Here is a 19,612-nt window from a genome sequence, read left to right on the forward strand (position 1 = left end):
TCCCCTGAGCCACACTGGGGGGGCTGGAGAAGGCGGGGGGGGGGCCCTGAGCCCAGCTGGGGGGGGGGAACTGGGAGCATTCCCCCCCCCCCCAGCCCCATCTTCCCCCCCCCCCAGGACGGCCATGAGCTCCCCCCGCCCATCGCCTTCGACGTGGAAGCCCCCACGACGCTGCCTCCCTGCAAGGTTCGAGGGGGGGGGGACACACACGACATCGGGGACCCCCCCAGTGCCCCGGGGGGTGCCTGGCACCCGAGGGGGGGGGATACCCTTTACCTGTGTGTGTCCCCCCCCCAATTTTAGGGCAGCTACTTCGGCTCGGACGACCTGAAGGTGCTGGTGCTGCGCTTCCTACAGCAGTGAGTGCCGCGGGGGGCGGGGGGCGGCCCCCCCAAAGCCTTTTTCACCCCCCCCGAATCTTTTTTCACCCCCCCAAAATCCTTTTTCACCCCCCCAAAATAATTTTTCAACCCCCCCCAAAGCCTTTTTCACCCCACCCAAAGCCTTTTTCACCCCCCCAAAATCCTTTTTCACCCCCCCAAAATAATTTTTCACCCCCCCAAAGCCTTTTTCACCCCCCCGCAGCCTTTGTCACCCCCAAGTCCTTTTTCACCCCCCCAAATCTTTTTCCACCCCCCCAATCCCTTTTTCACCCCCCCAAAGCCTTTTTACCCCCCAAAATCTTTTTCGCCCCCCAAGTCCTTTTTCACCCCCCTGCAGCCTTTTTCCACCCCCCCCAAGTCCTTTTTCAGCCCCCCCAAAATATTTTTCACCCCCCCCAAAATCTTTTTTCGCCCCCCAAGTCCTTTTTTACTCCCCCTGCAGCCTTTTTCACCCCCCAAAATCCTTTTTTCACCCCCCCAAAGCCTTTTTCAACCCCCCCCCGCAGCCTTTGTCACCCCCCCAAGTCCTTTTTCACACCCCCCAAAATCTTTTTCCACCCCTCCAATCCCTTTTTTTGCCCCCCAATCCTTTTTCCACCCCCCTGCAGCCTTTTTCACCCCCGCAAATCTTTTTTCACCCCCCCTGCAAGCCTTTTTCACCCCCCCAAGTCCTTTTTCACCCCCCCAAATCTTTTTCACCCCCCCAAATCTTTTTCACCCCCCCAAAATCATTTTTCACCCCCCCAAAATCCTTTTTCACCCCCCCAAATCATTTTTCACCCCCCCGCAGCCTTTGTCACCCCCCCAAGTCCTTTTTCACCCACCCAATCCCTTTTTCACCCCCCCAAAGCCTTTTTCACCCCCCCAAAATCCTTTTTCACCCCCCAAATCATTTTTCACCCCCCCAATCCTTTTTCACCCCCCTGCAGCCTTTTTCACCCCCCCCCAAATCATTTTTCACCCCCCCTGCAGCCTTTTTCACCCCCCCCAATCATTTTTCACACCCCCCCAATCATTTTTCACCCCCCCTGCAGCCTTTTTCACCCCCCCCCAATCCTTTTTCACGCCCCCCCCGCAGGTATTACTCCATCTACGACTCCCAGCGACAGGCAGGGGCTGCTCGACGCCTATCACGACGGGGCCTGCTGCTCCCTCAGCATCCCCTTCGGGCCCCAAACCCCCCCAGGTACGGCCCCGCGCCGCCGGGGGGGGGGCACACAGCACCTGCGACCCCCCCAGACCCAACCGCCCCCCCCAGACCCCAGCTGCCCCCCCTGACCGCCGCCCCTCCCCACAGGAACAGCCTCAACGAGTATTTTAAGGACAGCCGAACGTGAAGAAGCTGAAAGACCCCAGTAAGCCCCCCGTGGGGGGGGGGGGGACACGCGTGGGGACACCCGGGGGGGGGCTCAGCGTGATTTTTTTGCCCCCCCCCCCCCCCCCAGCCATGCGCTTCAAGCTGCTCAAACACACGCGCCTGACGTGGTGGCTTTCCTCAACGAGCTCCCCAAAACCCAGCACGACGTCAACTCCTTCATGGTGGACATCTGCGCGCAGACGGTGAGCTGGGGGGGGCACGCGCTGCGGACCCCCCCAGCGTGGTGCTGGGGTGGCTCCGACCCCCCCGCTGCCGTACTGGGAGCGCTGGGGCTCCACTGATTGTGACCCCCCCCCCCTTTCCAGAACACGCTGCTCTGCTTCGCCGTCCACGGCATCTTTCAAGGAAGGTGAGGGGCGGCCATCGCTGCGGCCTTCCTCCCGGTGCCCCCATCTTCCTCCCAACACCACCTGCCTTCCTCCCTGCCACCCCCATCTTCCTCCCGGTGCCCCCATCTTCCTCTGCCACCCCTCATCTTCCTCCCAACACCCCCCATCTTCCTCCTGCCACCCCTCATCTTCCTCCCAACACCCCCCATCTTCCTCCCGGTGCCCCTGCCTTCCTCCTGCCACCCCTCATCTTCTCTCCTGCCTCCCCTCATCTTCCTCCTGGTGCCCCCCATCTTCCTCCCAACACCCCCTGCCTTCCTCCCGGTGCCCCCTGCCTTCCTCCTGCGACCCTCATCTTCCTCCTGCCACCCCTCATCTTCCTCCTGCCACCCTCATCTTCCTCCTGCCACCCCCATCTTCCTCCTGGTGCCTCCATCTTCCTCCCAACACCCCCTGCCTTCCTCCTACCGCCCCCCATCTTCCTCCTGCCTTCCTCCCACTGCCCCCCATCTCCTCCCGGTGCCCCCCATCTTCCTCCCAACACCCCCTGCCTTTCTCCTACCGCCCCCCATCTTCCTCCTGCCTTCCTCCCACTGCCCCCCATCTTCCTCCCGTGCCCCCCATCTTCCTCCCAACACCCCCCCACCTTCCTCCCACTGCCCCCCATCTTCCTCCCGGTGCCCCCATCTTCCTCCCAACACCCCCCGCGCCTTCCTCCTGCTGCCCCCCACCTTCCTCCCGCCTCCTCCTCTTCCTCTCCCCCGCAGTGGACGGCAAATCCCGCGACTCGGTCCGCGCCTTCACCCGGATGTTCATCGCCGTCCCGGCCGGCAACACAGGGTAAGCGGCAGGGGGGGGCTCTGGGGACCAGTTCCCGGCTCCCCAGTACGACTGGGCGAACTGGGATGAGCCGCGGTGGAGGATGAGGAAGGGGCCGGAGGAGAGGGGTGCTGGGAGGAATGGGCTCGGAGGGGGGGGCTTTACCAAGGTGGTAAACCCGGTTTCCCCCCCCAATCTGTTTTTTCCCCCTGTTCCCCCCCCCCTCATTTTCTTTCCCCTTTCCTCTGGTTCCCCCCCCACACTCTGTGCCCACCCCCCCGTTTTCTTCCCCCCCCATTTTTTTCTCCCCTCCTCTGTTTTCCCCCCCCCATTCCCCCCCCTTTTTCTTCCCCCTCCTTCTGATCCCGTCCCCCCCATTCCCCCCCCATTTCTTCCCCCTCCCTGTGCCCCCCCCATTTTTTCCTCCCCTCCCTCTGCATTTTTCCCCCCTTCTGTTCCCCTCCCCCTCTGTCTTCCCCCATCCCCTCTCCCCCCTTCGCTCCGGTTCCCCCCCTCGCTTTTTTACCCCCCTCGCTTTTTTCACCCCCCCCTCGCTTTTTTACCCCCCCCACTTTTTTACCCCCCCCCTTCACTTTTTTACCCCCCCTTCGCTTTTTTACCCCCCCTCGCTTTTTTACCCCCTCGCTTTTTTCACCCCCCCCCGCTTTTTACCCCCCCCCTTCGCTTTTTTACCCTCCCCTTCGCTTTTTTACCCCCCCTTCGCTTTTTTACCCCCCCTCGCTTTTTTTACCCCCCTCGCTTTTTTACCCCCCCCTTCGCTTTTTACCCCCCCTTTGCTGTTTTACCCCCCCCTTACTTTTTTACCCCCCCTCGCTTTTTTACCCCCCTTCGCTTTTTTACCCCCCTCGCTTTTTTACCCCCCCTTTGTTTTTTCACCCCCCCTCGCTTTTTTACCCCCCCCTCGCTTTTTTACCCCCCCTCGCTTTTTTACCCCCGCCCCCGTGTATTTGCCCCCCCCAGGCTCTGCATCGTGAACGACGAGCTCTTCGTCCGCACGGCCACCCCCGAGGAGCTGCGCAAAGCCTTCCTGGTGCCGGCGCCCACCCCCTCCTCCAGCCCCGTGCCCACCCTCTCGGCCGAGCAGCAGGAGATGCTGGCCGCCTTCTCCATGCAGTCGGGGATGAACCTCGAGTGGTCCCAGAAGTGAGGACCCCCCCCCCCCCCGACCCCCTCCCGACCCCCCCTCAAGGAGGGGTCTTTTACCCCCAAACCAACCTCTCCCCCATCCCCAGGTGCCTCCAAGACAACGACTGGGACTACGGCCGTGCCGGGCAGGTTTTTACCCAGCTCAAGGTGGGTTTTGGGGGGGTGGGGGTGGGGGGGGTCTCTGCGCCCCCCACCTTCCCCCCCCCCCCCAGGCTGAGCCCCCCACCCCCGCTCCTTTCTCTTGCAGCTGGAAGGCAAAATCCCCGAAGTGGCGTTTCTCAAGTGAGCGGCGCTCCCCTCCCCTCCCCCCCACCCCAGAAGTTTTATCCCCTCCCTCCTCATTTTGTAAATAAATCCATAAATCCCAGCGGTTCGACGCGGCGCGCTGCGCCTTTAAGGGTGGGCGGGGCTTAGCGCCCGGCGCAAAGATGGCGCCGGAGGTGGCGCCGGAAGTGGCGGGGGGGACCGGAAGTGGCGGCGGGGGGGACCGGAAGTGGCGGCGAGGGGCCGGAAGTGGCACTGGGGGACCGGAAGTGGCGGCGGGGAGGCCGGAAGTGGCGGCGGGGGAACCGGAAGTGGCGGTGAGGGGGCCGGAAGTGGCGGCGGGGGGGACCGAAGTGGCGGGGGGGCCGTCATGGCGGCGGCCAGGGTCGGGGCCGGGGCCCGGGCGGCGGCGGCAGCGCTGGAGGCGGCGGCGGCGGTGCCCCGGGACGTTGTGTTGTTCCGCCACGACCGGGATAGTTTTTTCCGTCTCGTCGGGTTCTTCTGCGCCGGGCAGGGCCTGTTCTGGGCCTACCTGGGCCATTTCGCCTTCACCGCCCTGCGCCCCGCCGCCGGGGACGGCCCCGACGACCCGCTCCGGCCCCGCGACCACAAATGGCGGCTGGGCTTCACCGCCTCCCTGCCTCACCCTCGGTACCGGCGGGGGATCCTGGGGCGGGGGGCTGTGGGGACCGGGGGGGACTGGGACCAGGACTGGGCTGGGGATCTGGGACTGGGGGAGCTGTGGGACAAGGACTGGGACTGGATGGGGCTGGGGGACTGCGGGGACTGGGACCAGGACTGAGGGGGGCTGGGGGGGACTGCAGGGACTGGGACTGGGGGACTGGGGGGACTGGGACCAGGAACTGAGGGGGGGGGCTGGGGGGACCGGTGCTGGGGGACTGGGGGGACTGGGACCAGGACTGAGGGGGGGCTGGGGGGGGCTGCAGGGACTGGGGCTGGGGGACTGGGACCAGGACTTGGGGGGGGGGGGGCTGGGGGGACCGGTGCTGGGGGACTGGGGGACTGGGACCAGACTGAGGGGGGCTGGGGGGACTGCAGAACAGGGACCAGAATGGGGAGGAGTCTGGGGGGACCTGGACTGGGGGTCTGTGGAACCAGGACTTGGGGGAGGGCTGGGGGACTGGGACTGGGGGGGCTACTGGGGGACACCAGAGGGGCAATGGGACCAAGACTGGAGGGGGCTGGGGGGACTGGGACCAGGACTGGACTGGGACAGTTGAGAACGGGGACCAGAACCAGGGGGTTTTGTGGGGACTGGGATTGGGGGACGGGACTGGGACCAGGACCTGGGGGGGTCTGTGGGGACTGGGACTGGGGGGGGCTGTGGGACGGGACCAGGACTGGGACTGGGGGGACTGGGACTGGGATGGTTGCAGAACGGGGACCAGAACTGGGAGGAGTCTGGGGAGACTGGGCCTGGGGGTCTGCAGGGACCGGGGCTAGCGGACTGGGGGGGCTACTGGGGGACATCAGAGGGGCGATGGGGACCAAGACTGGGGGGGACTGGGACCGGGGGGGCTGCGGGACTGGGACCAGGACCAGGTCTGCGGGGACTGGGACTGGGGGGAGCTTGCAGGGACAGGGACTGGGGGTGGCCTGTGGGGACTGGGGGGGCTGCAGGGACAGGGACTGGGACTCGGGGGAGGGGGTCTGTGGGGAGGGGGTCCCCGTCCCCACACTGACCCCCTCCCCGTCGCCCTCCCCAGGCTCCCTGATCGTGGCGGCCGGCTGCCTCTTCCCCCTGCGCGCCGTCCGGCGGGTGATGCTGCTGCGGGGGCGGCACCCAGGTGACCATCAGCACCCACGGGCCCCTGGGGCTGGGCCGGGGTCCCACCTTCACCCGTCCCCATCCGCCACGTCCTCGTGCCGCGCCCACCGCAGCGAGGTGCGGGCCGCGCTCCCGCTGAAGGTGAAGGGACGCCCCCTTCTTTCTTCCCTCCTGGACAAGGGGGGTCAGCTCTGCAACCCCCGCCTCTTCGACGTCACCGGTCGGCGCCTACCGCAAGCTCTAGGACGCGGCGGCGGCGTTTGCCCGCGGACGCCCCCGAATAAACCCCGCGGCTGCTCGCTGCGTGCATCCTCCTCCTCCTCCTCCTCCTCCTCCTCCTCCTCCTCCTCCTCCTCCTCCTCCTCCCCGGTCCTCAGCGCTGCGGGGACCCGGCCCCCGCCCCCGCGGGGGGATTCTGGGGCGTTCGATGCTGTTTTGGGGTCATTTGGGGTCGGGGGGGGTTGGGGCAGGGAGAGCTTCGGGGCACGGGCTCCTCGCAGCGGGGGCTTCACCACCTACACCCACCCCCAGGAGGTCACCACCTTGGGGGGCAGTTGGGGGTATGAGGGGGGCACTTAATGGTGGTGGGGGTGAGTTAGGGCTGGGGGGGGTGAGTTAAGGCCATAGGGGGTCCCCCACCATTTGCAGTGCCCCCCCACCTCTGTTTCCCCCCCCCCCGCCGGTCTCCGAGCAGGATCTGTCCCGGCTTTGAGGCTTCAGATTAAAGAGTGCATGGGGGGGGGGGTAGCGGGAATCTGGGGGGCATCGGGGATTTGGGGGGGGTTATGGGGTTGGGATGGGCAGGGGTCAGAGGTCGGGGTCAGGGCAGCGAGCAGGGGCTGTGGGGGGGTTCCCTGTAACCCCTCCCAACTCTGGAGGGGGCAAAGTGCAGCTCCCCCCCCCCCTCCCCGCCCCTTTGGGGATCCGGGCGGGCCGGTGCGCCCAGCAGGGGGCGGTGTCTGTAACCAGTGAGTGGCGAGTGGGCGTGGAGGCGGCGGAGTGGTAGGCGGGGCTATGCAAATTAGAAGCTGTTGGAAAAGCGGGGGGGCGTGGTTACTCTAATAAGGGACCCGCGGGCTGACGGGAGGCCCCGCGGCGGAGGTTTGCGGGGCACAACGGGGGTCGGGGGGTCGCGGAGCCGGTCGGGCCGTGCGGGACGGCCGAGGAGCGGAGCGGGGAGCGAGACGTGGGGTCGGGGGCGGGCGCGGCGGGAGCGGCCGTGAGGTGGGGAGCAGCGGCGGCGGGGGAGCCGGCGGCGGTGGGGGGCTGTTGGGCATCGCTTCTCGGCCTTTTGGCTAAGATCAAGTGTAGTATCTGTTCTTATCAGTTTAATATCTGATACGTCCTCGATGAGAGGACTTTATATTAAACGGATTTTTGGGTGTGGGGGTTGGACCCGGAGCTTGCTCCCTCCGCCCCGCGCATCGTCCCGGTATTGCAGTGCCTCCGGGCCCGGTGCACCTCTCCTCGGGGGGAGTTTGGCGGTGAAAGGCAGATGTGAATGGGGCTTGGCTCCTCCCCCTGGGTGTAGCGCTGCCTCCTCCTGAATCCCCGCCCCCATTCATCTCGCACACGCAGCCCCGCGGGGACTCCTCTCCTTTAAGAACCGCGCTCGGCCCCGGGAAGGCTTTGCGGGTTGGGGGGGGCGGAGCTGCCCCTCGCCCCGCCCCCACCCCCGGTGCCCCCTTCCTTCAGCGCCGCCCCCCCAAGATGGCTTCGCTCTGGGCGCTGCTCTCGGGGGCCGGGGTCCCGCTCCTCCGCCGGGCCGGCAGCCGGGCGCTCAGCAGCGCCCACAGGAACGCGCTCACCCAGCCCGATGCCTGCACGGGGGGTGGGGGGGGAGAAGCGGGGGGGCTGAGCCTCCCCCGCCCCCCCCCCATCCCCCGCCCGGGACCCCCCCCCCCCAGCTCACCTGGGCGCTGTAGAAGCGGGCGGGGCTGTAGGACCCCCACGGCTGCTGCTCGGCCTCCTGGCAGCTGCGGGGAGCGGGCGGGAGGCGTGGGGGAGAACGGGGGGGGGGGGGGACCCCCAGGGTGGGGTTGGACCCACAGGAAGGCCAGAGGGGTGTGGAGAGTTAGGGCCTGGCGGTCGGAAGACGTCGGTGCTCGCACAGAGGCACAGAGCCTGGGGCTGCTTGCTTGTCTTGCCCCCTCAAACTTCCAACGTAGCTCTGGGGGTCCGTGCCGGGCGCCTCCGGCAGCCCCGCTCCCAAAATGCGAACGTGTGCAGAGAGCTGGCAGCCACAAGGGGGCGACGTGGGGGCGAAAAGGGAGAGGCGGAGCGCTGAGCGGCTGCGGCCAGCAGGTGGCGCGGCTGAAGCTGGAGAGTCCCGGGAAGGCTGAGGAAGAAGAAGAAGAAATGGAAGGCCACCTGGCTGGCAGCTGCCTGGCGCTGCGGGTGAGGAAGGCTCCCTCTTGGTAGCCCGCAGCAGGCCAGGCCGCCAGCGTGCCCCGCAGGGTCTGTATGTGTCACCAGCAGCAGCATGGTCCGGTTGTGGAGCGCGCGATTGAGCGCGGCTGCGTGCGTAGGGAGCCTTGTCTCGTAAGAGCTGCGAGACATGGACGTTTTCTCTTAGGTGGGGGACAGCCAAGCGACCGGAGTTACGGAAGAGGAATGGAGGAGAGCAGGACAGAGAAGCGTCTGAAGCGGCAGAGTCTCCCGGGAGCGCGGAGAGCGAGAGCTGCGGTGAGTGGCGGGCCCTCGGGGCCCTGTCGCCCCTCTTCTGCGTCCCGGGCCCTCCCCTGGATCCTTCTCTCTCCCTCGCTTCTGTGATTTTTAATTTTTTCTTTTACCTTTTCTTTTCCTTTCCCTGTACCTCCCGTCTTCTGTCTGTGTTTGTGTCCTGCTCCCTCTCCCTCTTTTTCTCCCTCCAGAATTTCTCTAGCCGGCTCCCTGTCTCTATTTCTCTGTCCTGCTGCCTGTCCGGTCGTTTCTTGCTGTACCTCCCTGTCCAGCCGGCTCTCTTTTTGCTCTCCCTTTTTGCCTTTCTCTCCTTCTCTGTCCTGCTTCATGGCCCTTTCTTCTCTTTCTCTCCCTCTCTGTTCTCTAGCCCCTTGCTGGTTTGTTTTGGGGTTTCCCTGCACACACGCCCCCCGCCCCTTTCTTGGTCTCTTTGTCCAGATCTGACCCTTTCTTTGTTTCTCGGTCCCTTTTTTCCTGTTCACTGTCCTTTTTCTCTCTCTGTCTGTGTGTCCTGTGCTTTGTTGCCATCTTTTTCTCTCCTTTCTTCTTCATCTCCTCCCCCTGCCCCCGTCTCTCTCTCCCTCTTTCGCGCTCACCGGCCCTACATTTTCGTGCTCCATCTCTGCAAGGCTCCTCGTCCCTCTATTTCTTGATTTCTCTACCTCTCTGGCGTTTCCTTTCGACCCTTCTTTCTCTCTGAGCTCCTCGGTCTTCTCCCTTGTCTTATTTTCCTCTTCCTAGTGCTCTGCCCTTCTCCCCATCGTTTATTTTCTCTCTCCGTTTCTCTGCCCTGCTCCCCGTCCCTCTCTTTCTTTCTCCGTCCCCCTCTGCTGCTCCACAGCAGAGTTTTTCCTTTCTCCGGCTCTCTGACCCGCTCCCCGCCCACCCAGGTTGACCGTCCCAGGTTTTGTTCTGCGTCTCCATCCTGCCGCTGTCCTCATCTATCCTTTTGTGCCCTTCTCTTTCTGTCTCTTTTCGTGTGTCCCCGCTGCTTTTTTTCCCATCTCTGTCCAGCTCCCTGTCCCTTTCCTTTTTCCTCTTGCTGTCCTTTTGCCCTGCTGCCTCTTGCTGTTTTTTCTGCCTTTCTCTCTCTGCGCCATTCCCTCTCCCATCCTTTCTTTCTCGATCCCCCTGTGCAGCTCGCTGTCCCTTGTTTCCTTTCTCTCTTCCTCGGTATTTTTTTTCTTTCTCCATACCTCTCTCCCGCTGCCCGTCACGGTCGCATTTCTCCCCCCAACGCTGTCCTGCTCTGTCCCTTTTCTCTCTCTCTGTCGTTTTGTCCTGCTCCCTGTGTTTGTTTTTTAATTCCTCCCTCAGGGTCCCTCAGCCCGGTGCTGTTTTTTCCCTTCTCCGCCTCTGTCTCCTGCTGCCCAGCTGAGGCTTTTCCCCCTCCGTCTCTGTCCTGCTCCCCCGTCTCTTACTTGTGCCTGTCTTTCACTTTGTCCTGCCTCCTTGTCCCCTTTTTCTCTCTCAGTATCACCTTGTCCCGCTCCCTGTCCCTGTCTTTCTCTGACAATCTGTCCCGCTCCTTGTCCTTCTCTTTCCCTTTGCTGTTATTCCCCGTCCTTGTTCTGGCCTTTCCTCCTTCTCTTTCTGTCCTACTGCCCCAGTGCCTCTTTTTCCACCGCTGTCCTGCTCCCTGGCCCTTGTTTCCTCTCGCCGTCCCTCTGTCCTGCTTCCTGTCCCCAGTTTTTCTGTCTCTCTTTCTCGATCCTGCTGCCTGTCCGGTCGTTTCTTGCTGTACCTGCCTGTGCAGCCGGCTCTCCCTTTTTGCCTTTCTCTCCTTCTCTTCCTGCTTCCCGGCCCGTTCTTGTCTTCCTCTCTGTCTGTCCTCTATCCCCTTGCTGGTTTGTGTTGGGGTTCCAACCCTGACCACCCACCCCCTTCTTCGTCTGACCCTTTCTTTGTTTCTTAGTCCCTTTCTTCCTGTTGCCTGTCCTTTTTCTCTCTCTGTCAGTGTGTCCTGCACTGCGTGGGACGGTGGTGGGAGGCTGAAAAAGGGTGGGAAGCTGGGGGGGGGGGAGCGGAGGCTGGAAAGAGGTAGGAGGTTGCAGAGGGGTGGGAAGCTGAATTAAGTAGAGGCCAGCAAAAAGGGAGGTGGGAGGCTGAGGAGGGGTGGGAGGCCGGGTGGGGGGCGAGGAGGGGGGAGTAGAGGCCAGGAAAAAGAGGAGGCCAGAAAGGGGTGGGAGGCTGCAGAGGGGTGGGAGGCCGGGGGCGAGAGCAGAGGGCAGAAAAAAAGGAGGCCAGAAAGGGGTGGGAGGCCGCAGAGGGGTGGGAGGCCGGGGCCGTCTGTCACTTTTCTCCTGTCCTGCAGCATCCTGCACCCTGCTCCTCATTTCTGGCAGCCCCTGCCCAGCAGCGCGTCGCTCCAGGAGCCGACGGACGGACTGTTCCCCGCTGGACCGACGGGCGCAGCTCCGGACGGGCTGCCGAGGTGTCGAGGGGCAGGGGGAGCGTCGGGGGCACCGAGGCTCGGAGCAGCCCCGTTCCCCAGACTCATTCGGTGCGTGACTGAATAAACACCCGACGTCTCTTCTGCCTTCCCGCCCGTGTCTGCGCTTCCTTTGCACGGGACAAGGGGCTGTGAGGGACCCCAGGGGGGGAAGAGCCTCACTTCGTGGCTCGGGAGATGGCCCCCTGCTCCTGCCGGGCTCCAGCCGAGGGAGGTGCAGAGCGGTCGCCGAGCTCCGGCTGCAGCGAGGGAGAAAGTGACCGCGGGGTGGGGTAGGGGGGTGAGGGGCCGGGGGTCCTGGGGAAAGCCCCCAGGAGGGCAGCAGTGCCTGCCGGGGGGCCGCCGGGCATCGTGTCGGAGGGGAGGAGCGGTGGGGGGTGTGGAGCCCGGTCGGAGCCGCCGGCGGGGGGTGCCCGGAGCCTGGCGGCTGGGGCTCTGTTGGGGTCCTGGGGTGTTTGCTGGGGTCCTGGGGGCTCTGTCGGGGTCCTGGGTTCTTCGCTGGGGTCCTGGGGGCTCTGTTGGGGTCCTGAGGTCTTCGCTGGTGTCCTGGGGGCTCTGCTGGGGTCCTGAGGTCTTCACTGGGGTCCTGGGGGCTCTGTTAAGGTCCTGGGGTTATCGCTGGCATCCTGGGGTTATTGCTGGGGTCCTGGGGTCTCTGTTGGGGTCCTGGGGGCTCTGCTGGGGTCCTGGGGTTATTGCTGGGGTCCTGGGGTCTTCGCTGGGATCCTAAGGGCTCTGTTGGGGTCCTGGGGGATCTCTGTTGGGGTCCTGGGGTCTTCGCTGGGGTCCTGGGGTTATTGCTGGGGTCCTGGGGGCTCTGTTGGGGTCCTGGTCCCCGACCCCAAATAAACCCCGCGGCCGCTCGCTGCGTGCATCCTCCTCCTCCTCCTCCTCCTCCTCCTCCTCCTCCCCCGTCTTCAGCGCTGCGGGGACCCGGCCCCCGCCCCCGCGGGGGGATTCTGGGGCGTTCGATGCTGTTTTGGGGTCATTTGGGGTCGGGGGGGGTTGGGGCAGGGAGAGCTTCGGGGCACGGGCTCCTCGCAGCGGGGGCTTCACCACCTACACCCCCCCCCAGCAGGTCACTACCTTGGGGGGCAGTTGGGGTATGAGGGGGGCACTTAATGGTGGTGGGGGTGAGTTAGGGCTGGGGGGGGGTGAGTTAAGGCCATAGGGGGTCCCCCACCATTTGCAGTGCCCCCCCCACCTCTGTTTCCCCCCCCCGCCGGTCTCCGAGCAGGATCTGTCCCGGCTTTGAGGCTTCAGATTAAAGAGTGTGGGGGGGGGGGGTAGCGGGAATTTGGGGGGCAGCGGGGATTTGGGGGGGGTTATGGGGTTGGGATGGGCAGGGGTCAGAGGTCGGGGTCAGGGGAGCGAGCAGGGGCTGTGGGGGGGTTCCCTGTAACCCCTCCCAACTCTGGAGGGGGCAAAGTGCAGCTCCCCCCCCCCCCCCCCGCCCCTTTGGGGATCCGGGCGGCCGGTGCGCCCAGCAGGGGGCGGTGTCTGTAACCAGTGAGTGGCGAGTGGGCGTGGAGGCGGCGGAGTGGTAGGCGGGGCTATGCAAATTAGAAGCTGTTGGAAAAGCGGGGGGGCGTGGTTACTCTAATAAGGGACCCGCGGGCTGACGGGAGGCCCCGCGGCGGAGGTTTGCGGGGCACAACGGGGGGTCGGGGGGTCGCGGAGCCCGGTCGGGCCGTGCGGGACGGCCGAGGAGCGGAGCGGGGAGCGAGACGTGGGGGTCGGGGCGGGCGCGGCGGGAGCGGCCGTGAGGTGAGGAGCAGCGGCGGCGGGGGAGCCGGCGGCGGTGGGGGCTGTTGGGCATCGCTTCTCGGCCTTTTGGCTAAGATCAAGTGTAGTATCTGTTCTTATCAGTTTAATATCTGATACGTCCTCGATGAGAGGACTTTATATTAAACGGATTTTTGGGTGTGGGGGTTGGACCCGGAGCTTGCTCCCTCCGCCCCGCGCATCGTCCCGGTATTGCAGTGCCTCCGGGCCCGGTGCATCTCTCCTCGGAGGGACTTTGGCGGTGAAAGGCAGACGTGAATGGGGCTTGGCTCCTCCTCCTGGGTGTAGCCCCGCCTCCTCCTGAATCCCCGGCCCCATTCATCTCGCACACGCGGCCCCGCGGGGACTCCTCTCCTTTAAGAACCGCGCTCGGCCCCGGGAAGGCTTTGCGGGTGGGGGGGGCGGAGCTGCCCCTCGCCCCGCCCCCACCCCCGGTGCCCCCTTCCTTCAGCGCCGCCCCCCCAAGATGGCTTCGCTCTCGGCGCTGCTCTCGGGGGCCGGGGTCCCGCTCCTCCGCCGGGCCGGCAGCCGGGCGCTCAGCAGCGCCCACAGGAACGCGCTCACCCAGCCCGATGCCTGCACGGGGGGTGGGGGGGGAGAAGCGGGGGGCTGAGCCTCCCCCGCCCCCCCCATCCCCCGCCCGGGACCCCCCCCCCAGCTCACCTGGGCGCTGTAGAAGCGGGCGGGGCTGTAGGACCCCCACGGCTGCTGCTCGGCCTCCTGGCAGCTGCGGGGAGCGGGCGGGAGGCGTGGGGAGAACGGGGGGGGGGGGACCCCCAGGGTGGGGTTGGACCCACAGGAAGGCCAGAGGGGTGTGGAGAGTTAGGGCCTGGCGGTCGGAAGACGTCGGTGCTCGCACAGAGGCACAGAGCCTGGGGCTGCTTGCTTGTCTTGCCCCCTCAAACTTCCAGCGTAGCTCTGGGGGTCCGTGCCGGGCGCCTCCGGCAGCCCCGCTCCCAAAATGCGAACGTGTGCAGAGAGCTGGCAGCCACAAGGGGGCGACGTGGGGGCGAAAAGGGAGAGGCGGAGCGCTGAGCGGCTGCGGCCAGCAGGTGGCGCGGCTGAAGCTGGAGAGTCCCGGGAAGGCTGAGGAAGAAGAAGAAATGGAAGACCGCCTGGCTGGCAGCTGCCTCTGCGGGTGAGGAAGGCTCCCTCTTGGTAGCCCGCAGCAGGCCAGGCCGCCAGCGTGCCCCGCAGGGTCTGTATGTGTCACCAGCAGCAGCATGGTCCGGTTGTGGAGCGCGCGATTGAGCGCGGCTGCGTGCGTAGGGAGCCTCGTCTCGTAAGAGCTGCGAGACATGGACGTTTTCTCTTAGGTGGGGGACAGCCAAGCGCCCGGAGTTACGGAAGAGGAATGGAGGAGAGCAGGAGAGAGAAGCGTCTGAAGCGGCAGAGTCTCCCGGGAGCGCCGAGAGCGAGAGCTGCGGTGAGTGGCGGGCCCTCGGGGCCCTGTCGCCCCTCTTCTGCGTCCCGAGCTGTCCCCTGGATCCTTCTCTCTCCCTCGCTTCTGTGATTTTTAATTTTTTCTTTTACCTTTCCTTTTCCTTTCCCTGTACCTCCCGTCTTCTGTCTGTGTTTGTGTCCTGCTCCCTCTCCCTCTTTTTCTCCCTCCAGAATTTCTCTAGCCGGCTCCCTGTCTCTATTTCTCTGTCCTGCTGCCTGTCCGGTCGTTTCTTGCTGTACCTCCCTGTCCAGCCGGCTCTCTTTTTGCTCTCCCTTTTTGCCTTTCTCTCCTTCTCTGTCCTGCTTCATGGCCCTTTCTTCTCTTTCTCTCCCTCTCTGTTCTCTAGCCCCTTGCTGGTTTGTTTTGGGGTTTCCCTGCACACACGCCCCCCACCCCTTTCTTGGTCTCTTTGTCCAGATCTGACCCTTTCTTTGTTTCTTGGTCCCTTTTTTCCTGTTCACTGTCCTTTTTCTCTCTCTGTCTGTGTGTCCTGTGCTTTGTTGCCATCTTTTTCTCTCCTTTCTTCTTCATCTCCTCCCCCTGCCCCCGTCTCTCTCTCCCTCTTTCGCGCTCACCGGCCCTACATTTTCGTGCTCCGTCTCTGCAAGGCTCCTCGTCCCTGTTTTTCTTGATTTCTCTACCTCTCTGGCGTTTCCTTTCGACCCTTCTTTCTCTCTGAGCTCCTCGGTCTTCTCCCTTGTCTTATTTTCCTCTTCCTAGTGCTCTGCCCTTCTCCCCATCGTTTATTTTCTCTCTCCGTTTCTCTGCCCTGCTCCCCGTCCCTCTCTTTCTTTCTCCGTCCCCCTCTGCTGCTCCACAGCAGAGTTTTTCCTTTCTCCGGCTCTCTGACCGCTCCCCGCCCACCCAGGTTGACCGTCCCAGGTTTTGTTCTGCGTCTCCATCCTGCCGCTGTCCTCATCTATCCTTTTGTGCCCTTCTCTTTCTGTCTCTTTTCGTGTGTCCCCGCTGCTTTTTTTCCCATCTCTGTCCAGCTCCCTGTCCCTTTCCTTTTTCCTCTTGCTGTCCTTTTGCCCTGCTGCCTCTTGCTGTTTTTTCTGCCTTTCTCTCTCTGCGCCATTCCCTCTCCCATCCTTTCTTTCTCGATCCCCCTGTGCAGCTCGCTGTCCCTTGTTTCCTTTCTCTCTTCCTCGGTATTTTTTTTCTTTCTCCATACCTCTCTCCTGCTGCCCGTCACGGTCGCATTTCTCCCCCCAATGCTGTCCTGCTCTGTCCCTTTTCTCTCTCTCTGTCGTTTTGTCCCGCTCCCTGTGTTTGTTTTTTAATTCCTCCCTCAGGGTCCCTCAGCCCGGTGCTGTTTTTTCCCTTCTCCGCCTCTGTCTCCTGCTGCCCAGCTGAGGCTTTTCCCCCTCCGTCTCTGTCCTGCTCCCCCGTCTCTTACTTGTGCCTGTCTTTCACTTTGTCCTGCCTCCTTGTCCCCTTTTTCTCTCTCAGTATCACCTTGTCCCGCTCCCTGTCCCTGTCTTCCTCTGACAATCTGTCCCGCTCCTTGTCCTTCTCTTTCCCTTTGCTGTTATTCCCCGTCCTTGTTCTGGCCTTTCTTCCTTCTCTTTCTGTCCTACTGCCCCAGTGCCTCTTTTTCCACCGCTGTCCTGCTCCCTGGCCCTTGTTTCCTCTCGCCGTCCCTCTGTCCTGCTTCCTGTCCCCAGTTTTTCTGTCTCTCTTTCTCGATGCTGCTGCCTGTCCGGTCGTTTCTTGCTGTACCTGCCTGTGCAGCCGGCTCTCCCTTTTTGCCTTTCTCTCCTTCTCTTCCTGCTTCCCGGCCCGTTCTTGTCTTCCTCTCTGTCTGTCCTCTAGCCCCTTGCTGGTTTGTGTTGGGGTTCCAACCCTGACCACCCACCCCCTTCTTCGTCTGACCCTTTCTTTGTTTCTTAGTCCCTTTCTTCCTGTTGCCTGTCCTTTTTCTCTCTCTGTCAGTGTGTCCTGCACTGCGTGGGACGGTGGTGGGAGGCTGAAAAAGGGTGGGAAGCTGGGGGGGGGGGGAGCGGAGGCTGGAAAGAGGTAGGAGGTTGCAGAGGGGTGGGAAGCTGAATTAAGTAGAGGCCAGCAAAAAGGGAGGTGGGAGGCTGAGGGGGGGTGGGAGGAGGCTGGGGGGGGGGGCCAAGGAGGGGGGAGTAGAGGCCAGGAAAAAGAGGAGGCCGGAAAGGGGTGGGAGGCTGCAGAGGGGTGGGAGGCCGGGGCCGTCTGTCACTTTTCTCCTGTCCTGCAGCATCCTGCACCCTGCTCCTCATTTCTGGCAGCCCCTGCCCAGCAGCGCGTCGCTCCAGGAGCCGACGGACGGACTGTTCCCCGCTGGACCGACGGGCGCAGCTCCGGACGGGCTGCCGAGGTGTCGAGGGGCAGGGGGAGCGTCGGGGGCACCGAGGCTCGGAGCAGCCCCGTTCCCCAGACTCATTCGGTGCGTGACTGAATAAACACCCGACGTCTCTTCTGCCTTCCCGCCCGTGTCTGCGCTTCCTTTGCACGGGACAAGGGGCTGTGAGGGACCCCAGGGGGGGAAGAGCCTCACTTCGTGGCTCGGGAGATGGCCCCCTGCTCCTGCCGGGCTCCAGCCGAGGGAGGTGCAGAGCGGTCGCCGAGCTCCGGCTGCAGCGAGGGAGAAAGTGACCGCGGGGTGGGGTAGGGGGGTGAGGGGCCGGGGGTCCTGGGGAAAGCCCCCAGGAGGGCAGCAGTGCCTGCCGGGGGGCCGCCGGGCATCGTGTCGGAGGGGAGGAGCGGTGGGGGGTGTGGAGCCCGGTCGGAGCCGCCGGCGGGGGGTGCCCGGAGCCTGGCGGCTGGGGCTCTGTTGGGGTCCTGGGGTGTTTGCTGGGGTCCTGGGGGCTCTGCTGGGGTCCTGGGGTCTTTGCTGGGGTCCTGGGGTCTTCTCTAAGGTCCTGGGGGCTCTGTTGGGGTCCTGGGGTCTTCGCTGTGGTCCTGGGGTTATCGCTGGGGTCCTGGGGGCTCTGTCGGGGTCCTGGGGTCTTCTCTGGGGTCCTGGGGTCTTCGCTGGGGTCCTGGGGGTCTCTGTTGGTGTCCTGGGGTGTTTGCTGGGGTCCTGGGCAGTTTGCTGGGGTCCTGGGGTCTTCGCTGGGGTCCTGGGGGCTCTGTTGGTGTCCTGGGTTCTTCGCTGGTGTCCTGGGGGCTCTGTTGGTGTTCTGGGGTGTTTGCTGGGGTCCTGGGGTGTTTGCTGGGGTCCTGGGTTCTTTGCTGGGGTCCTGGGGGCTCTGTTGGGGTCCTGGGGGCTCTACTGGGGTCCTGGGGTTATTGCTGGGGTCCTGAGGTCTTCGCTGGGGTCCTGGGGGCTCTGTTAAGGTCCTGGGGTTATCGCTGGGGTCCTGGGGTCTCTGTTGGGGTCCTGGGGGCTCTGCTGGGGTCCTGGGGTTATTGCTGGGGTCCTGGGGTCTTCGCTGGGATCCTAAGGGCTCTGTTGGGGTCCTGGGGGGTCTCTGTTGGGGTCCTGGGGTCTTCGCTGGGGTCCTGGGGTTATTGCTGGGGTCCTGGGGGCTCTGTTGGGGTCCTGGTCCCCGACCCCAAATAAACCCCGCGGCCGCTCGCTGCGTGCATCCTCCTCCTCCTCCTCCTCCTCCTCCTCCTCCTCCTCCTCCTCCCCCGTCTTCAGCGCTGCGGGGACCCGGCCCCCGCCCCCGCGGGGGGATTCTGGGGCGTTCGATGCTGTTTTGGGGTCATTTGGGGTCGGGGGGGGTTGGGGCAGGGAGAGCTTCGGGGCACGGGCTCCTCGCAGCGGGGGCTTCACCACCTACACCCCCCCCCCCCAGCAGGTCACCACCTTGGGGGGCAGTTGGGGGTATGAAGGGGGCACTTAATGGTGGTGGGGGTGAGTTAGGGCTGGGGGGGGGTGAGTTAAGGCCATAGGGGGTCCCCCACCATTTGCAGTGCCCCCCCCCACCTCTGTTTCCCCCCCCCCGCCGGTCTCCGAGCAGGATCTGTCCCGGCTTTGAGGCTTCAGATTAAAGAGTGCGGGGGGGGGGGGGGGGTAGTGGGAATCTGGGGGGCAGCGGGGATTTGGGGGGGGTTATGGGGTTGGGATGGGCAGGGGTCAGAGGTCGCGGTCAGGGGAGCGAGCAGGGGCTGTGGGGGGGTTCCCTGTAACCCCTCACAACTCTGGAGGGGGCAAAGTGCAGCTCCCCCCCCCCCCCCCCCGCCCCTTTGGGGATCCGGGCGGCCGGTGCGCCCAGCAGGGGGCGGTGTCTGTAACCAGTGAGTGGCGAGTGGGCGTGGAGGCGGCGGAGTGGTAGGCGGGGCTATGCAAATTAGAAGCTGTTGGAAAAGCGGGGGGGCGTGGTTACTCTAATAGGGGACCCGCGGGCTGACGGGAGGCCCCGCGGCGGAGGTTTGCGGGGCACAACGGGGGGTCGGGGGGTCGCGGAGCCCGGTCGGGCCGTGCGGGACGGCCGAGGAGCGGAGCGGGGAGCGAGACGTGGGGGTCGGGGCGGGCGCGGCGGGAGCGGCCGTGAGGTGGGGAGCAGCGGCGGCGGGGGAGCCGGCGGCGGTGGGGGCTGTTGGGCATCGCTTCTCGGCCTTTTGGCTAAGATCAAGTGTAGTATCTGTTCTTATCAGTTTAATATCTGATACGTCCTCGATGAGAGGACTTTATATTAAACGGATTTTTGGGTGTGGGGGTTGGACCCGGAGCTTGCTCCCTCCGCCCCGCGCATCGTCCCGGTATTGCAGTGCCTCCGGGCCCGGTGCACCCCTCCTCGGGGGGAGTTTGGCGGTGAAAGGCAGATGTGAATGGGGCTTGGCTCCTCCTCCTGGGTGTAGCCCCGCCTCCTCCTCAATCCCCGCCCCCATTCATCTCGCACACGCGGCCCCGCGGGGACTCCTCTCCTTTAAGAACCGCGCTCGGCCCCGGGAAGGCTTTGCGGGTGGGGGGGGCGGAGCTGCCCCTCGCCCCGCCCCCACCCCCGGTGCCCCCTTCCTTCAGCGCCGCCCCCCCAAGATGGCTTCGCTCTGGGCGCTGCTCTCGGGGGCCGGGGTCCCGCTCCTCCGCCGGGCCGGCAGCCGGGCGCTCAGCAGCGCCCACAGGAACGCGCTCACCCAGCCCGATGCCTGCACGGGGGGTGGGGGGGGAGAAGCGGGGGGGCTGAGCCTCCCCCGCCCCC

General features: G+C 64.9%; 2 protein-coding genes and 3 non-coding genes across 5 annotated transcripts; all 5 read left to right on the forward strand.

Moving 5' to 3' along the window:
- Nucleotides 1–95: 95 nt before the first annotated feature.
- Nucleotides 96–4,443, forward strand: NXF1 (nuclear RNA export factor 1; the record flags this gene model as incomplete). The annotated part of the gene is given in 13 exon segments (XM_075412059.1): nucleotides 96–186; nucleotides 304–359; nucleotides 1,462–1,486; nucleotides 1,488–1,579; nucleotides 1,687–1,709; nucleotides 1,712–1,738; nucleotides 1,829–1,861; nucleotides 1,864–1,943; nucleotides 2,067–2,105; nucleotides 2,854–2,930; nucleotides 3,891–4,073; nucleotides 4,163–4,223; nucleotides 4,324–4,443. Coding segments are annotated over 13 exon segments (826 nt in total), but the record flags the coding sequence as incomplete, so codon positions are not given.
- A 253-nt stretch (nucleotides 4,444–4,696) lies between these two features.
- Nucleotides 4,697–6,443, forward strand: TMEM223 (transmembrane protein 223). The gene is given in 7 exon segments (XM_075412065.1): nucleotides 4,697–4,977; nucleotides 4,979–4,991; nucleotides 6,068–6,135; nucleotides 6,137–6,202; nucleotides 6,204–6,221; nucleotides 6,223–6,348; nucleotides 6,350–6,443. Coding segments are annotated over 7 exon segments (582 nt in total). The 5' UTR covers nucleotides 4,697–4,710; the 3' UTR covers nucleotides 6,374–6,443.
- Nucleotides 6,444–7,404: 961 nt separating this feature from the next.
- Nucleotides 7,405–7,595, forward strand: LOC142359509 (U2 spliceosomal RNA). Its single transcript, XR_012762406.1, has one exon. It is a non-coding gene; the product is annotated as a U2 spliceosomal RNA (small nuclear RNA).
- A 5,485-nt stretch (nucleotides 7,596–13,080) lies between these two features.
- LOC142359510 (U2 spliceosomal RNA) lies at nucleotides 13,081–13,271 on the forward strand. Its single transcript, XR_012762407.1, has one exon. It is a non-coding gene; the product is annotated as a U2 spliceosomal RNA (small nuclear RNA).
- Nucleotides 13,272–19,015: 5,744 nt separating this feature from the next.
- Nucleotides 19,016–19,206, forward strand: LOC142359508 (U2 spliceosomal RNA). Its single transcript, XR_012762405.1, has one exon. It is a non-coding gene; the product is annotated as a U2 spliceosomal RNA (small nuclear RNA).
- Nucleotides 19,207–19,612: the final 406 nt, after the last annotated feature.

This window comes from Opisthocomus hoazin, unplaced genomic scaffold (genome assembly GCF_030867145.1).
Source record: "Opisthocomus hoazin isolate bOpiHoa1 unplaced genomic scaffold, bOpiHoa1.hap1 HAP1_SCAFFOLD_47, whole genome shotgun sequence".
Lineage (NCBI taxonomy): Eukaryota > Metazoa > Chordata > Aves > Opisthocomiformes > Opisthocomidae > Opisthocomus > Opisthocomus hoazin.